Source organism: Falco rusticolus, chromosome 4 (assembly GCF_015220075.1).
Source record: "Falco rusticolus isolate bFalRus1 chromosome 4, bFalRus1.pri, whole genome shotgun sequence".
Lineage (NCBI taxonomy): Eukaryota > Metazoa > Chordata > Aves > Falconiformes > Falconidae > Falco > Falco rusticolus.
The window spans coordinates 96,397,760-96,416,493 of NC_051190.1; the positions used below are offsets into that span (position 1 = coordinate 96,397,760).

Sequence of the window (18,734 nt, forward strand, 5' to 3'; positions counted from 1 at the left end):
GCTTCCTCACACACCAGGTGTATGTTCTGGAAAATCCACAGCACAGGATACATTTGCATGCAGAAATACCCGCACACAGAAATTTTTATTTCAATAGGAATTTACTTCTAAATAGGCTGGTCCTTGTCTTTAAATGCTGGCAACAAATACAAGAATGCCTCTGCTGTGAGTCATACACATTAAAAAAAAAAAAAAGGGGAATTCATGACAGGCATCACAGACGCTATGGCTACCCAGTTAAAAGCAGATTAAAGAGAGTCCACTTCTGCTGCCACAAATTTGCATGATACTACTTGGGATTGTAGGAAAAAAGTTATATTGCTGCCTATACTAGGACATATGTTTCTTGATTTGTCTATAGTGAAAGAGCCCCCTAGACCTGCACTGTGGGTAAGTGAGCTGTCTCAGTGGGAAGGTGGAGACTCCAAACGGGGAACAAAACCCCTATTCATAATTTCACTCGAAGAAATTTTGTCAGTTCAAAGTGCCTGTGTACCAAATCTGTACATTCAGTTCTGTAACCATTTCCATTCTAGAATATAGAAATGGTGTAATACCTTTATTTTTTTTTAATTATTATTAAAATACTGCTAAATTGGCATCTAAATGTTGTTTTATGAAAGTCCTAACTGCAACTTTATGGATTAGGGTAAACGAATATCAAATTCCTTACATAGATGTGTCAAAAGGCAAACATCAAATAAATTAATAACTACAGAATTTGTTGGGAAGTAATCTGAAGTTCTACATGGGTTCAGTGAATATCACAGAGCAGTTAGAAGTTGTTCTGGATAATTCTTTGAAACATTTTTTGGTTTTTTAAATTAAATTTGTTCATAGATGTTTATATAACAATTTATCATTTAAGTTTAATTATATTACATTTTAATTACAATAAACTTTCACTCATTTTTATTACTTCAATTAATTATTACTTCCACATGCTTTCTTTCAAAGATTCCATCAGTACACATCACATCAGTACCTCAACCTCTTCCTGCAAAGGAAAAAAAGCAAAATAGCAAGCCAAGTCCCTGGTACTGGTCAAAGTCACAGGATCTGAACCCAACCTTAGTTTTCAAAAATTGCCTGAATTTGAGTTGCTTGGATTCATGTGGTTTTGTTACTCGCTTCCCAGTTAGCTAACTATATATGACTAAATGTTTATTTTCCTGACAGAGCAAGCTATCTGTTGACCATTAAAACACTATCAATTCAAATACATTTAATTTAAACAGTCTGCCTCAGAACCCACTAGATACACATACACAAACCCAAACTTACTGTCTTCCCCCACCATCTACCTTACTTCTCCCACTATTTTACTTGACTTACAGCGCTGTTGTTTTCACAGCTGTATTTATGGCTATTATCTCATTTCAGTTTTCATTCTAAAAGGATATAATTCCATCTAGCATGGAAGATCTGCACAGGCCATCACTTTAACCGCAGGAAAATGGGGAGAATTGGTACACCCTCTGTATTCTTAGAAGCAGCCTTCACACTCCCTTGTATTGGCTGGTGCAGAGGTACCAAAAAGCGCGACTCAGCCTCCCTCACAGGAGACACAAAGAGCTATTGCAGTGACTCCACCACGTTGCACAAGAGGTTTGCAGGATTTGTGGCCGCTGCTTTAGTCTCTGATGCTGCAGATGCACATCTTTTCCCAGGTGACGATCAGGAGGTCAAGTCGGGGGGGGGGGGGGGGGGGGGGGCGGAGAATGTCTGAAGCTCTTTTTCCAGACCCTTGGTACTTCTCCTGCATGGAGTGGGCAACAGTTCTGAACTGCAAGGCAATTTTTTAAAAGCACATCCCTGTTCAGCACAGACCTGTAATAGTGGGTATTTGGTCAAAGCTGCTGATGGCTGCAGTAAGTACAGTCTGCTTTAAACTGCACGTTCAGCAGCACCAACCCAGGTACAAGAGATTCTAAACTATTCTAGACGAGGACAATCATTTATTCTTTTCGGGGTAAAAAATAAAACCATCCACGACTTGGGGCTCTTTTTTTCCTAGAACAAAGAACACCTACATTTTTTTCATATGCATACTCATTTACAGAAATTCCCCCCAAATAACAACCAGTATTTGAGTCTATACCAAACCAGCAGGTTTCTGTGTGAGAAGGGGTGGGCAGCCAAGCAAAAAATATGATCTGCAACAACTGCTAGCTCGGCTTCTTTCTTTTGCTGCACAAGCGTTATCAGGAATAGATAGGGTAGGTAAAGTTTCAACTACGTGCCTCTGGGCTGGAGTACGTGCGCAGACCTTCCGGGAGAGTTTTCCACGAGAGGGAGCTCTCAAGCAGCCGGACAAGTTTGGTTGGTTGGTTAGGGTTTTTTTTCCAAATTGCAAAGGAAAGGCATGTCAAAATTAGGCAACAGCCAACAACTTCAGTCAGCTTAAACCCCAATTGTATATGCATAAAATTATTTAGGAAAAAAAAGCATTTTAAACGATATGCCTGTAATTCTCCGTATGCATTAAGCTGTATATGTATGTAAAGATAACTTTCTCTCTTTTTAGGGAAGAAGCCTGCAGCTCCTTCTTCCCTGAGAAAACCTTTCTGGATCTATATTGGTAATGTAGGAGTTACTCAAGTAATAAACGACTGCTGAATCTAGGCCTATGTATAGCAGGGTTTATATTAACAGGGGAAAAAAAAACCCCAAACAAAAAAAAAAGCAAGCCAAACCACAGACCAACAGATCAGCTCATACATGTTTCATGCTTTTCCCCTTCCCTCCTAACTGGTGTGCAGTGAGAAGTGGGTTGCTGTGGGTAAATGTGGGCAGAGTCTGCCACTTCCCCGGTGTTACTAGGATGTGTATCAACACACTGACTGGTGAGGAAAGTTGTTCCTGTGTAACGAGAAGGATACCATTCCGCATGGTTTTTCCACATACTTCAGTGCATTCACTGTCATGCAAGTGTCACCCAGATAATGAAAATGCCATTACTTGTTTTGCAAGAACAGAGATTTTGCCAGCCCAAAGCCAAAATACACTCAGCTACACGTCCCTTGATACTGCTGTGCAGTACACTGTGTGCTCGCTAGTTTCTACTTTTCAGGTCAGATGAATCAAGTATTTTGGATCTTTTTCTAGTTCTTTCCTACTGCTGTTACAAACAGCCTGATAATGCAAAGGTAACTGAATCTATATTGGAATAGTTCTCACAGGTATTTTAACTAAAAAGTTTAATTCACTTCTTAACAATTTAGAAAATCTTGTGTTGATGGACTACTATGTCAAGCTATTTCATCCCAGAATTTTTCCAACATGACACAAAATTATTATGCAGCAACATTATACAAAGGTTTTACACAGAACACTGGCATATCATATTCCACTGCATAAATTTAAAGATGGAACAGTACAATTGATCATGGTCTAGCAAACTAACCTCCTGCACAAAACAGATGCAATCACTTGCTTGACAAACCACTGTTAAAATACTTCTGCCACTACAAACACCTCTGCTACTGTTCAAAAATGACATAAAGGATACTAAGTCATATAGCAGTGCTTTGAGTAATTACAGAAGACATGATGGACTAACATGATAAAAGAGAAGAGGCCACTTTCATGTTAATTCTGACACTACTTTCCTGATCTGTTATTACTACTTTTCATTACTCGCAGTTTTTCACGTGTTCTTTCTTCTCTGTATCAGACGTATCAAGAAAAGTAACAAATTAATCCTAAAATATTTATCATGACAAATTATTTAATTGCCGTATCTACATGTTAAAACATATTTGACAATAAAGAACAAATTAATGCCTTGGAGTAATCCAATAATCAGGCATCGGTCTGATCCCTCCTCACTCCCCATTTCTGTAATCAAATTGATTTAGTATGTACAAGAAAAATATCGGACTATTAGTTTCAGCTTCTGTTTTATAAGTAAGCATATGAAATCAATCTGTACTAAAAATGCAATTTCAAGAACATCCATGGCACAAGCCAATAGGTAGCAGAGTTCACCAAGTAAATTTTTAATATAGTTACATCTAATTTAATCTTTAAGGCCTTGTGAGGAAAATGGGCAATACTTCAGCTAGCTTGGTACATGTATTGCAACATCATCAGAAGAACTTTCTTTCATGAATTAACTGATTTATATTCAGAAGATATTTATTACTTCATTATTCTGATATCAATCTGAGTGGGAGGAATTAAAATGATTCTTAAGTTACCAACAGTGATAAATTCAGTTTGAAAAGTTACACATCACCCTTTTACTATTAATGTAAGAAAAGATGTAAAATAAATACTTATACAACATGGATAACAAAAAAAAATTGCCACATTTCTGCTTAAAATAGCACAATACGACAGTACTTTACATCCTGACAGTATTAAGAAAAACCTCAATGTACCGATCTCCATCCTATAAACAAATAAAAGCCTATGGTTATTCAAGAATACATTAAAAGGAGGTGGTATATGACTGAAGGACACCACATCCAAGGCACAATCTGGACATCTGCTTCAAGGCATCCAGAGTGGAACATGATGCAGAAGTGCCGTCCCGGCTGCTGAGGAATCCGACAGGAATGTAAGGACAACTTTCTCATAGATTTCTTCAGTGTCAACTTAGGCTACATCAAGTGTAATTTATGGGAAATTTCTGAATGACTCATGTTTACATTTACTGGTTTTATTATTATGGTCTGTGCTTACTATTTGTGATAGAGACCTTTAAACCAAAGGGTTTTAAAGGGATTTTTATGGGTCTTTCAGTGATGGGATTACATCTTCTGTGTAGGAAGGATTTTTCAGAAGGGGAAGTCCAGTCTGTGGATGCAGCTTTTCTGCTGGAATGACAGGCCCGCTACAGAAGATCGATAAATGGTTGCATGATGTCTTAGCCTGTTAAAGCTACTGCTAGGAAAGGAAAGAGGGTTGAAACAGGGCCTGAAACACAGTAGGCACTTTCTTATCAGCCAGAGGAATGAAGAGCATGGCATTCTCCCTCCCCAGACTGTTTCTCTGCACAATTCTCGCCTTTTTCAAAACAGGACGTTACATGCGGTAATTGTGCAGCACACTTGTATGGGATGGGGGCGTAGAAACAGGTTTGGTGTGCAATTCAGGTTGGAAATGTGCTTCACTGGATTAGTGTCGTTTACCTCAGCTCCTGCTGTAATTGCTCTTGTTACTAGCAAGTCATATTGAGAAGACTGAAGGAAATTTTGATTCCGCATTCAATTATGGGGCTTAATTGTTCTACAAAACATTATGCACTGTACAAATACACAAGAGTAGTGGATTTAGGCTCACATGCTTGCATATCAAAAAGAAGATTGCATTCCAACGGAAGCAATCTCCTTAACTGAGAATAAGAGGCTTTAAAAGATCTTTGGCTTGAATGAAAATGCCTTCTTTTTGGAGCCTAGCCCACATCCCTAGGTATAAAGTCCACTAGGACTTTGTGAGAACATCTAACAACAAAACCGTGCCCTTTGTCCAAGCTAAGAGACTGCTCTAGATTCATTGTTAAAGTGCTAGTCCTGCCTCGCTAAACCCCCCCCAGAAATTAGTATCCAGAACTCTATTTACCAAATCAAAATTCCATTTGTTTGCAGAGGAAAAGAAATCAACCAACATCTATTGATCACACACACACACACACACACAAAAAGATAATTCTTTTCAATGCCAATATTTCAAAGGAAATTGTCTTGATCTTACCAGAATTCCTATTTTCTAGTGTTATATCAATGTCCAGGCAGTATAAAGGCACTAGTTATGGCAGGTAGTAACAGGATGAAATACACGAGTCTGATTTTCTCCAATTATTTCCTCCTGCATTTTCTAAGAAAACACTTACTACATGAAATGGGGGGTGGGGGGGGTGGGGGGGAGGGAAAGCCACATATCCCAGCATGGCTTTTTGCCCTTTAGCATAGCTTTGTGATGTCGTCTTTGGGTTGACAAAATAGTTTCAACATTTCAAGTGTGTATCTTATTATACTTTACCCTTCTCCTACCTTAAATACTATTCACAGCAATTAGATTACCTAACCAGTATATTTGCTTTCAATCAAAAGAAATTTAGAAAAGCTATTGCTGTGAGCTTTAGCTCCTCTTTTTGCTTAGGATTTTCTGTCTGAAGAGATTAGCATTAACTTAGACTACAATGAAAGGCGAATATTAAATTACTTGGGTTTTTTTCAGAAATTTTGGTGGACTGAAACTGTTTAGTTTTTGATACTCCAAAGAGTCCAGTACCATCTTCTCAGTACTTTTCTATTTAGCAAATCTTATCAGATAAACAGTTAACTTTAAAACTTCCACAGCAAGAAATTTACTTTTTAAACTTCAAACACCAGTGAATAAGACTCTAGTGCACTGCAAAAATATAACAGTGCAGTTTTATTTTTCTGATATTTATTTTTCCATTTCAGCAGTTTCTTGAGTTCCATTTGCAATAAAAGCAATTAGTAATTCCATACCAAGTTTTCACAACCTATCTTCATAAATGGCACTGCACGCACAGGACAAGAACTATCCGAAATTATGGTTCCTTATATATGCACAGGGGAATCCATTGTGAAAACACGAGCAGTTCATAATCTTTTTGTAAAATAGTAATAAGCTCAAAGTACAATACATAACATTTCTGTTTTAAAGGCATCTATAATTTTTTTAACCATCTTCATTATTGTAATGCCTAGGAAGCAATCAAGCACGGGATCCTGAATTTGCCACATCACACCAAAATCAACAAAAGGCTGCTTGTGGTCTTGCCTTCTGCTGTGCCTGTGGACAGAGATCTCTTTTTTTTTGCCAGATCGATTCCCTGAACTAGCCCTCTGCAAGGTCACACAAATGTCAGTGCATAGGGCAGAAAGGAAGTCCAGAATTCCTGAAAGTAGAATCTGTGAGAAGCAGGAAAGTAGGACCACTGTAGCACCAATTTAGTTTGGTTTACACTGCTGTGAAACTACAAGTTGCAGGCGTGGCTCCTCACTCAGTTTATACCTGTCTAAATACTGCAACCAAAGGCAGTACCTCACTGTCCTGCGGACTCACCCTTGCCCAGTGTTAGGGCTTATGAGGCTAGACAGACAGACTGTGCTGTCTTGAAACTAAGCCGAGCTTTCACGACACAATGGCTATCATTGAAAGAGGTCTCCATCCCTCTAGCTTCTGGCTGTCCATTCTTACTTTCCCTTCTCCAGCTTGGTACTTGCTTAATCCCAGAGTGAGGTGATTTAGGAACCTGAATCAGCAAAAAGCTAATTCTGGGGTGAAAAAAATAAAGAAATTATCTGCTGGAATTGTTTACATAAAGTCAAATAAACATCAGCTCTGGTGTAAGAAGCGGTGACAGCAGGGGAAGGAAAGGACCACCTGTGTCAACAGCAGCTTGGGGTTCAGCATAAGGTGAATCCTCCCAGTATCAGAGCGACTACAGGACACTGCCATTGGCAGGGGACGTCACACTTGCCATCTCCCCAGCCCCACGCTTTGGCTCTGAGGACCTATGAGCCAGCCCAACTCTCCCATACCAACTCTGTCATTTAGCCCATTAAATCAACCCAAAAAGGTCAGCGGGAGCAAGACCCGGCGCAGGGGACCAGGCTGGGTGCGAGGAGGGGAAAGCGGCCTCCTCTCCTTCCCTTTCCCTGCGTGTGAGAACCACAGCGGCACTTCCAGAGGCCCGGGAGGCCACACGGACGAGCTGCCAGGGCAAGGAGCAGCAAGGGAGCAGGGCAGGGCGGCCGTGCCCCCTTCTAACTTCATGGGGATTTGGACCTGCCTAAAGTGTCCCTGAAACACCACCTCAAAGTCACGGCCCCTGCACTGAAGGGCCTCTGTTTTAAATGTGAGCAGCTCCGGGGGAGCCCGCACGTTAGCGGTGCCGCAGTTAGCCGCGTACCGGGCTGGCTGCCCGGGGTCTCTCCGCCCTGTAGCCGGGCAGGCGGCCCGCGGGCGGCTGCAGGCACCGCTTCACATCGGGGCCGCGCTGGAAAGGCGGCGGCTTCGCTCCCCGCTCCGCAGCGGGGCACCGACTGTCACCGTCCCGCAGCGCCTGCCCCCCTCGCCGCTCCGCCGCTGTAAAGAGCGGCAGGCAGGCAGCAGCCACCCGGCGGCCACCCCCACCCCGCGTGTGGCAGGGATGGCACGGCAGGGCCCGGCGCCGCAGCGGCTCCTCGCCCGCTTCCCCTCAGCCCAGCGGCCCGGGCCGCCCGCCTCGGGCTGGGGCAGCCCCCAACTGCAGGGCAGCCACCTCAGTGCCACCGCTGCGAGCCCGCGCTCCCGTCGGGCCGCCACCGGGTTGGGGGGGGGGGGGCCTGTCCGACCCCGGCCCCGACCGCAGCTCCAGCCCCAGCTCCCCGCAGCACCCCCCTCCGCCTCAGCGCTCTCCCCCCCGGGCGGAGAGCGCATGCGCAAGGCACGGCCCGCACGAGGCCGCGCGGCGCGCCGGCGTGAGCGCGCGCCGCCCGCTGGCTCTCCCGCTGCAGCGAGGGGCGGGCCGCCTGGGCGCGCGCTCGGCGCTGGTAGGGGCGGGGGGGGCGGGGCCGGGCGGTCGCGCGCCACGCCCAGTCTCGCTGGCGCCGGTCGGGGCGGCCCGCGGCGCGAGGACGCAACTTCCACGGGACGGAGGCGGCGGCGCCGCGGGGCGGGCGGGCGCGGGAAGGCGCGGAGCGAAGCGAGCGGGTGCGGGGCGTCTCGCCCGGTCCGGCGCGGCAGGGGGAGCCGGGCTGCGCCGGGTCCCGCCGGGCCGAAGTTTCGCAGCCGCCCCACGGGCGGGCAGGAGGGGCCGGAGGCCGCGGCGTCGGGAGCATGAGAGGTCCGCCCCGGCCTGGCCGCTGCCGCGTCCCCCGGAGGACGGGCCGGTGCTGCGGGCGGTGAGGGGTCGCCCGGGGACTGCTCCTGGGCGCCTGCGAGCCGGAGGGGAGAGTGAGAGGCGGCGGCTGCTCCCGCGGGGACCCCATTAGCCCGCGGCGGTGCCTGCGGGTCCCCCGCGCCCCGCTGTAGCGCTTGTGTTCGCTTTCATTCCCCTTCCCCGGCGGGGGAGGAGGCGCGGCGGCGCGGAGCCTGCCCGGGCTCCCCTAGGGCGGCGCGGAGGCGCCCGGAAAGCCCCGGCCCGAGGAGGCGCCTCCCGCCGTCGCCTGCGAGCGGCCCGGCTCCTCTCCCTGCGCGGGGCTCACCTTGCGGGCGGTGCGCGGAGGAGGCCGGCGGCGGCCCCTGCCCCTGGCGGCGGCCTGCGCGCATGGAGGCGCCGGGCGCGGGGCCGGGGCGGAGGAGGCGAGGAGCGGCTCCATGAGGGCAGCGGCCCTGCCGGGGACCGCCGCCTCGCCGGGCGTCTGCCAGCCGCTGCCGCCCGCCCTGCCCGGGCCGCGCTCCCCGCCCTGAGGCCGCTCGGCTCGGCTCGGCTCCGAAAAAACTTTTCCGCATCGGCCGAGGATGGAGCTTGCCGGGATGGATTATTTCTGCGACCAGGTGCAGCAGAAGGACGTGGGCCGCAGGCTGCAGGTCGGCCAGGAGCTGCTGGAATACCTGAGCGACCCGGCCAGGTCCCCCGACCTGGAGCAGGACCAGCAGCGCCTTGACAAAGTGATCGACGAGCTAACAGCGTGGGTCAACTCCAGCAATTTCAAGGTAGGGCTGGGCGGCGAGGCTCAGCACAGGGACACCATGATTCATCACGGTTTGCTTTTAAATTAAATAGGAGCAGAAATAAAACTGCATTTATGACAGCTTGTATCCCCCCACCCCCCTGAGGGAAATGCAGAAATTTTGGGAGGTTTGGTTAAAACTTGGTTTCTAGTCCTTTGCCCTAAAAGAAGCAGTAATTGGTTTTTTGCTTTTGCTTTTGTGGTTATTTAAACGTTTTTGCACATAACATGCAAAAAACCCCACCAAACCACACAGCTATTTTACATACTCGGATTGTGTTTCTTACTCTGAAACAAGATAGTGGTGATTTTCTCTTTTTTCTTTTCTTTTTTTTTTTTTTTGCGCTACCACTCCCATGGTCCCTGCACTTGGGTGTAATGTTTCATGAGATTGCCATTATTTTCTGTAGGCCGTGAAGAGTGCTGTTTCACCGGGTTTGTATTACACTGCCTGCGTCTTATACCATTTAATGCATAATTTGCTTCTTGGGGTTTCCATTGTAAGTTTGAAGTTGTTTATATCGTCTTTAGGTGACTTCCCTGTGCGTGGGAAGTTACATAGTAAATTTACAGCAGCCCAATGATGACTCACGTTTCACTTTTTTTTGCTGACTTTTAGACTGAGCTACACGGAAACCGGTGATTACGCCCGTACCACGTCTCTTGTAGTATTTATATATTTTTCTGACGTTTCTCACCCGATAACGCGATTGACAACGGAGTTTATTACCAAGGACAATCGTATTCGCATTAGCGATTTTTTTATATCTTTTTTTCCCTCCCCCGCCTGGGTGCGTGGCTGTGTCGGGCGCCGCCGCCGGCAGGGGGCGGTGTTGCGCCGCTGCCGCGGGGCCGCTGCCCGCCGGGCCCGCCCGTCCGTCGCCCGTCCCTCGCCCTCCGGCCTTGTAACGCCACTGACTTGCACTATGGGCCCTTCAACTTCGTGTAGCGAGGTTATTGTATTTTTTTTTTCTATTTGCTTAGACTCAGGAGGCAGGTAGGAGTAACTTGTAAGGGCAGTATGTTCGTGGAATGCAGGGGTTTCTTAATTTTTCTCCATTCGCTTTACAGTGCTGTGTTACTTAGTGTTTTGCACGTAGCATTTCTAAGTTTGAGGTGTGAAATTAATAAGGCTTAACTCTATTTGTGCGTAAGCTTACTTTTTTTTCAGTATATTTGTCATTAAAGGTCTGATTAGCCTGAGGAAATAACTGTATGTTGTACAAGTGTAATTTATTTGCCTTTAAATTCCTCATCTGAGGGCAGTTGTCAGTGATAATTGATTACTGTGAAACCTGGATAGGTCTTGAAAAATACCCTTTTGTTTAAAGAGGACTTATCTCAACAGGGTAATGTGAAGGCTTCTTTCTGCACTTTTAAATTGCCAAAGTTGGGCACCAATACTGGAAATCAGCTTTTCAAGATGTCTTTTTTTTGTAATGTGGGATATTACTGCTTGCTGTTGATGCTTACTCCTTGGCTGTTAGGACGAATGAGGAATGTGCAGCACTGCAGATCATGAGCCTCAGTCATGCAAGATGAGGTTAAGATGATAACAAATTCCAAGAATTTTAAAAATAGCTTGCATAATAACTAAAATCTTTTTGTTGCCTCTTCACTTATGTCCACTTACTTATGGCTCTCTATACATTCAACATTCCGGTTAAAAACATGTTTAATATACAATGTATTAACTGCAATGGACAAGACTTTGGATGTTTTTGCTCATAATAGGTTCTAGTGTTCCTGGCTATGGTGGCAACTACCAGCATCTGCTGCTTCAAAACGAAAATGAAAAGTGTTCTGAAAAGCTTTGGTTTGCATTTTACTTCTGTATTTTACCTTGCGCAAGCATCGGTGGTTACACGTTTAAATGTTAGATCTGAATTTGTTATTCAGCTCAGGGCCTGAGCGATACCATAAAGTAATGAGTACCACAGGCTTATGTCTGGTCTCAAGAAAAATACTGAAGTAATCTTTGGTTTTGATTATTTTTAATAAATTGTTGGTTACCTTTCCTCTGCTAAGGAGTGGATTTGTAGAGCACTTGGGCAGTTATGCTTATCACTTCTTTCTTCCTGTATCTTGCTAAAGGTCTTGCAGGTCTTCAAAGTCCCAGAGTCATTAATTCCTCCCTGTTGACATGGCTGTGTAATTGAGCAATGATAGTGGCTGGTGACCAGCTTATTTATGGGAACTGCTGAGCTATATGAATTGAAGTAGGGAATCCTGGAGGAAGTTTTGAGGGGGAGCATTGTTTCCACTGTAGGTGACTGGTACAGATAATGAGGGAATCACTAATGTAACTTGCCCTGGATGTGCTGTATCTTTCCTCTTATGTGAAAGCTCAGTGCACTCTGCTGACCATACTGAGAGAGAGGATGCACGATCTGGGAGCTCTAGGCTGGACTCGGTGCTGTGCATGAGAGAACTTGCTGTGAAATGCCACCCTGGAGGGTTTCTGCTTCACCTAACCAGAAGGGAGAGGATCTGGAGGGAACAGGAGGGTTGATTTGGCAGACTTGATAACGAGTGGGGGAGAAGAGAATAGGTGTTCAGTAAACAAGTATGGGCTTGCTAGCAGCAAGGTTCAATTAACTTGCCTCAAAAAGATTTTTGGCCATGGAAATAGTGCTTTTGTTTTTCTGAAGTTTGCAGCCGTATGTAGTAGTTTAATAAACAATCTGGCAGTTCCAAACTAAGAAAGCAGATAGGAAAATTTCTGAGTTTATCTAGCTCATTGAAGTGGAAAATGCAATTACCAGCTTGAGTTACTGATAAATCAAAAAAGTGGGATTAAGAATGCACTGACTCATCAGCAAATGGTATAGAGTTCTAGTGAAAGTTGGTTGGAGAATGCGGGGAGGGTGTGAGAGAGAGAGAGAGATGAGTCATCTTTAAAGGCTGGCCTTAACAGTGTAGTTTGGGGACTTCAGTATGTCTGTGCAGTTAGTGATAAAGTAGCTTCCAAAGACTATTGAAAACTTCGCAACACCAGGTAGTACCCAGATGATGTGCAAAAAAAAACCCCAAACCAACAACAAAAAAAAACAAACAAAAAAAGGGCAGTGAATTCTGGATTTTTTTTTTAAGGAGCAGATCGTTGGATGCAAAGTATTAAAGGATTGGGTGATGGTATTATTCTGCTGGTATTTGTTCACAAACTCTGAGATTTGGCAATCTCAGAAAATTGGAACAGTGCTACTGTTTGTGTTCAGACTCTTGGGTGAACTTCAAGCAGTAAATTAATGCCTTATTCTGAGGGTATCACTACTGTTAGATATTTGCCGGCTTTCCTGGGTTAACCGGTCTGTGTATACATGAGTTGTTATTGATACATCTCTTACCTCTCTCTTTTACCCAATGGTCACTTATACTAATTATAAGATGATCTAACTTCGTACAGTCTGGTGGCTCAAACCATTCTTCAGGTAATCTGGAAATCTGCTTTGAGCTTTTGCTAAAGAGGTGTGGGATGGAGAAATAGTATGTTTCAAGTAGAGCTTTGCAAGTTTACTCATGTACATAACTTGCTAACCTCTGTTAGCATGTTGTGGGGTTTTTTTTAAGCCCATCAAAATTGATAGTTACGGCCATGATTTTTTTTTCTTTGAGTGGTAAAGCCACCTTTTGGTTCTTGATGCAAATCACACCTGATAAGAAGTGTAAACCTGTGACTAAAATTCTGGTAGCTTTTCAGGGTAATTTTACCTGAGAAGAGTAATCAGTAATGTTTGTGACTGAGTCATCTTTGAATTTCTTACCAAATGTTACTTAGTTGATATTTTAGCTTGCTTTATTCCTCAACTGCAGTAGGAAAATAATTGCTGGTTTTGTCAGAGCAGCAGATTGTTTGCTGTGCTAAGAAAAAAATGGGATTTCACAGTATCTATTTCTGATAGCGTGGATAATCTGTTTCTTTTAGGCAAATCCTTAGGATTATTTTTTATTCTATGCTTCCTGTAGAGTGAGATTTTTTTCTTAGCTTTGTTTGTCTCAACACTAAATACTGAAATATAAGAAAATACCAGTTAGTATGTTATTGTTGCATTTTAGTATTTCCTTGGTTTGGTGAGTATTTATTTTGGTTCGTTTTGGTTCAACAAAAGGCCAGCAGGAGGAGCTTTCAGCTTCCAGAATAAAAGTATTTGCAAACAGTTAAGACAAATGGTTAGTAGTTTTGTCTGAGTCCTTTGCAAAGAGATAGCATTTATAACGTTGACTACATGTAAGTGTGTGAGGTGGAAGCTAGAATTAAAAGTTATTTAAACAAGATGAAGACATTGACATTGGGTGGGGGGAAGGCAAGTTCAGGAATAAAAATACCGTACGATCACAGAATGGTCAGGGCTGGAAATGGGAAGGCCGACATTTCAGTAAGAATAATTGCATGCGCAAGTGCAGGATGTGGGGCATGTGATAAAGTAGCAGTCTTTAGGAAGAAAATGTGTGGGTTATTTTGGGTCTGAAGTTGAACACAGGCCAACATATGATACACAAGGCAAATGCTCTAGTGAGTTGTAGAACTGACTTGCAGGACAGAAAAATGGAATAGAAGAGGACCCACCTCAACATTAATTTTTCAGTTACGGTACAGATCCTGTTATTTCCTTAGTCTTTGTTAGGAAATAGTGGTAATTTAAATGTGTGTGTTTGGAGGAAGAACGTTCGATTGTGAGTGAATTTCATTATTCTTCAATTGTTTGTTTAATCTCTGCTATGTGGGAGCTACTTCCCTTATTTCTATGTAATGAGAATGTGTTTTAACCTGTCCATGTATGAATCCAGTTTTAGTTTTCAAGCTCAAGGATTTGATTCTTCTTTGAGTGATAATTACTATTTTTTCATGTATTAATTGAATGTCGGCCAACTAATCAAGCAGATCTCCAGAAGGCAAGGGATGCTTGTAACAAATTTTCAGTTTAATTGAATGCAGATTTATCCAGCTTTTAATTAGGTACGTGGAATATACAGTCACAAAGTCTCAGGCATCTCCTTCAGAGGTGGAATTGATAGTTCTCAGTTGTTCTGCAGCTTCAGTTTGTGTAATCCAGCCTAACTGTAGTTAGTCCCTGTTGAAGGAGCTTCAGCTCAGCTGCTTCTGTGGCCAGGCATTCTCACTGTTGTTCTTGAAGCAGTTAACTTTTGTTGATATTGAATGCATCTTGCAGTGTTTCAACAAGTTGATTTGACTGATGCAATAGGAGGTTGAAGTGCATCGGGTCAAACATGCCTGCAAGTCAAGAGGGAGAACAGGGCTATCCTTTTAGCCTGCGATTTGATTGATTAGGGTGTGAACAGAGAACCTTTCCAGGCTCTGTGCAGCGTGCAAGAGGAGAGGTGCATCCTTCAGAGTAGAATTTACGTATTTGTGAGCCATACCTGCATTTTTATTGACATTGCTGATTTAAGCAGTTTCTTTCCCTGGCTGCTGAGTTGTATGGTGTGTTGTGCCTTCATTGCACTGATGCGAGTGCTTGTGAGGCTGCCCAGTGAACAGGCTTGGGGACGAGATGTGGCTGAGAAGATGCTTTCTCTTGTTCAATTGTTGGTCTGGTTGCCTAAAGCGGGTTACTATGCAGCTGCATGAGTACTTGTCTCCTCATAGTATAGGAGCTGGTGCAGAGGTAGGAGTAAGTAGCAGAGAATGGGAAATACTCGACATTTAATACAATTTAAATAAGAGAAAGTGGGAAAGGAGGTAAGAGACTTGGGCACAAAAGGTATGATACTCTTTTGAATGAACTAGGTCCTGAAATGAAGTGTTTCTTTGTTTTGCACCATTAGCAAGCTTAGAAAGACTTTAAAGTGCAATTTTCTTTAGGGGAAAAAAAGCCTTTTTAAAAGAAACTATTCTGAAGAGAACTATCATGCATCTAATTGTCTTTACATTGAGCCGTGCTTTTAAAGAGTCTCCGTCTTCAAACTTTTTCCACTGCAGCACATCAATTTTAAGCCATGCAATCCCAAAAAGAAAATGGCTTAAAATGTCAGGTGCCTCTGTGTCATATGCTCCTGTTTTACGCTTACTATCCTTGGAACATGTCTATGAAAAATTTATGACAGTAGTCAAGGGAGGCGTGTTTAATGTATGTATGAAGCAAACTGTAGGTATTGTTGTAACATATCAAGCTGGAGGTAATACCTGACACGTTTTAGAACACTGGTCGCTATTGTCCACAGAACACAGAACAATTTGGAGATTGCGCTTTCAGTCTGAACTCAAATTGGTTTGAAGATCATGAGAGATTTTGAAATAACAAAAGCTTGTAAACATTTCCTGATAACCATTTTGAGTGTTAGACTATGTGGTGTTCAAAATTGGGTAAATGTTTCTTAGTTAAGGGGGGTGTGTGTATCTAATGTTACACTTCCCAACTCAAGGAAAAGCCAGTAAAATATATTTTTTTTAATAAGCTTTAAAATTTTTATGATGGCATCATATTAGCTTGTTTTGGCTGCTAGACAAGAGAGGTCAAAGTAACAAGGACCTCCCAGACATGCCTGTTGAGAAGGACCTCTGAAGAAACCAGGCCTTTTCAGTGCTGAATTGCATTCATCAGTCTCTGGATAAGTATGGGTGAGTCATCCAGTAATCTTCTGATAGTGTGGTTACTTGCACTGTGATGCTGAAATGATTTGTAGTTGGCTATCCAAAAGGATTATGACAGGAAGATTATCGTAAGAAGTTTGGTAGTCTATACCCCTTTTGGGACAGTTGAGGGTTGCAGCTGATGTGGCGTTTTAATAATATGAAAGATTTGATACTCTCAGGAGAATCTTAGCTTGTAGTCCAAATTATAGTGGCAAAACATTCCTTTGGAGTCACTGAACTTGCATTTTTAGATAGAGGAGGCTCTGCATTTGCTAAACAACTTGCAACTCAAATTGCTGGGTTTGAAGACTTCTAAGTTAGATTGCCCGCACCCCTCTCTCCCTCCTTGCAATGTGAAGTGGTATGTTATACGCTAAAAAACCTAAACAAAACACTTCTACACATCTTTGGAAGTGTGTCATTTGTAACCTTGAAGATGAAAGAAGCAAGACAATGGAAATAATGCTTTCTTGTGAGCTAAAACGTCTCAAGTGTAGATGATGTGTTGTGGCTTCAGCAGCTGGGGCTGTACTTTTGGCTGCTGTCAGCAGGGGCAGCTGCCCAACTGATGCTGAGTGGAAGGATTGCAGCGATGCGTTTTCTTGTACAAGGGAGGAGTCTGAAGATGGCCTGGCTGGGACTGAAGAACCACCCAGGTTGAAGAAACAGCCCAGGAAATTGGAAGCTTCCTTCTGCCTGTGGATCCCAGGGACAGTTTTCGGTATCTGTGCAAGCTTTTGGGTCAAGGGAGGGAATGGAGTATGGGTAGATATCAGCAAAGTTAGCAATATGGAAAGAATTAGAACGGGAAGCACTAAAAACAGGAAAAAAGTGATTGAGCATCCTGTGAAACAGGAGAGAAGTGTATTCAGGGAGATGAGTAAAGAGAAGTAGGAATAAGAAACTTGAAGTGAAGCAGAAGAGACTGCACATATGTACATGGTTTTGTTTCATGTTTAGCTACTTGCAAGGTGCTTGAGCTTATTTGAGAACTGAGAAAGTACACCTTTGGCCTTGGCTGTGACAGTACTTAGGGAAGAACATAACAGGATTTTTTTCTTATGTCTTGTTCCAGCATTGCAGTGCTGGAACAATGCTTATTCTTGCAGGGTGTAGTTTTGGCATGCTGTTTCGTGTTTGTCAGTTGATTGTTAGTGATACCACAGCTGTCCCATGGTGACAGGAAGTCCAGTGCCTTTAACTTCATTCTTTTGGAGTTTCAGATAGTGACCTCCATAATTCCCCGCATTAGATTCTTACGACTAGTTCACAGATTGTGATCTACAAAATCTGTTTTTCCATATACAGTTCAGAGACCCTGTGGCCAAATCCAGGGCTGTTTGTATTAAGGTCATTTGGGAACTTGTGTAACTAGAGGTGGTTTCCTGACAGTGTCCTGCCCCTACATGTTCCCCCCACGGATGGGAAATTACAGAATCAAGTGAGAGTAATAGTAAGCATGCGTGGTTAACCAGGTATGGTTTGAAGAACAGTGTTTGTTTTTTTTCTTAGCAAAGGCTTGAATGCCTGAAAGTTGCCGACAGAAAAGCAGTGGCAGCACTGAAAGGAGTATGTAGAAGGAGAGCTGGAAAAGGAACAAGCTGCAGAGCAAGGAATAGCCTCAATTACTAATCACTGGCTCAATTCAAAATTGTGTTTTGGTTGGAACATCTTGATTTCACTTAAGAGTCTCGTCCTTTCCAGAACAGATGAAATATTTCTCATTTGGGTTGGCAGTTTTGTTGTGATCTGAGAAGTCAAGGGCAGTCCTGAACATTGGCTTGTTGAAGAGTATCTCAACAATTAACCATCTCCAGTTCAAATAAGCTAAAATTTCTTTTCTACTGTGAACCTCAAAAGCAGTGTTTAAATGCATCAAACAATAGTGAGCTGATGAATCAATCCCAGCATACAAAGGCTCTTTCTAGGCAGCAGGCAAATGACTTGATGCAGAGTAAGAAACAGATCCAATGATTTTAATCCCAGAAGAAATACATCCCTCATTGAAGCTGATGGGGAAAGAGCCATGATGCTGGTGAGAGATTTTTCTGTTGATAGGGGAGAGCCTGTGTGGGTACATGGTCCTGCACAGTGTCTGAGAGCTTGGAGCCTTTTTCTTGCATGTCAGTTCTGCCTCAACTTGTGGTTTTCTTTTTTTCTTTTATGCTCATGTAACCTCATATCAGTTTATCGGTTGCTAAGGTCTCCTTCCAAAGGGCTGCTTGAATACTGCATGGATGATACCTGCTGGGGCATGCTGAAACTCAGAACACTGTGTATCAAAACAGTGAGATGTTAAGACTGATTTGCAGAACCAGTAAGGGGTAGTTTATCTGGCATACTCTGTAGGGGTACGCTTAAGAATTTTTAAATGTGGAATGAAAGCAAATTTTTAGCTAGACCGATTTCCCATTACTTCCAGCCTGAGCTCACATCATACTTTCCCACTCTGCAGATGTTGCGACATTTCACACTGTTACCTTTCCAAAGTTGGAGACCAT

General features: G+C 43.8%; 1 protein-coding gene across 24 annotated transcripts in view; it reads left to right on the forward strand.

The window, feature by feature from the left end:
* Nucleotides 1–8,646: 8,646 nt before the first annotated feature.
* The window catches only part of CLASP2 (cytoplasmic linker associated protein 2), a 146,587-nt gene continuing 136,499 nt past the window's right edge, over nt 8,647–18,734 (forward strand). For 14 of the 24 annotated variants that reach the window (XM_037387048.1, XM_037387054.1, XM_037387055.1 and 11 more), the window contains exon 1: nt 8,648–9,621. In XM_037387048.1, coding sequence (XP_037242945.1) covers nt 9,427–9,621 — 195 coding nt within the window. In that variant the 5' untranslated portion in view covers nt 8,648–9,426. Of the gene's footprint in view, nt 9,622–18,734 lie in introns of all 24 variants that reach the window. The other 10 variants (XM_037387066.1, XM_037387067.1, XM_037387074.1 and 7 more) reach the window with 2 other exon arrangements.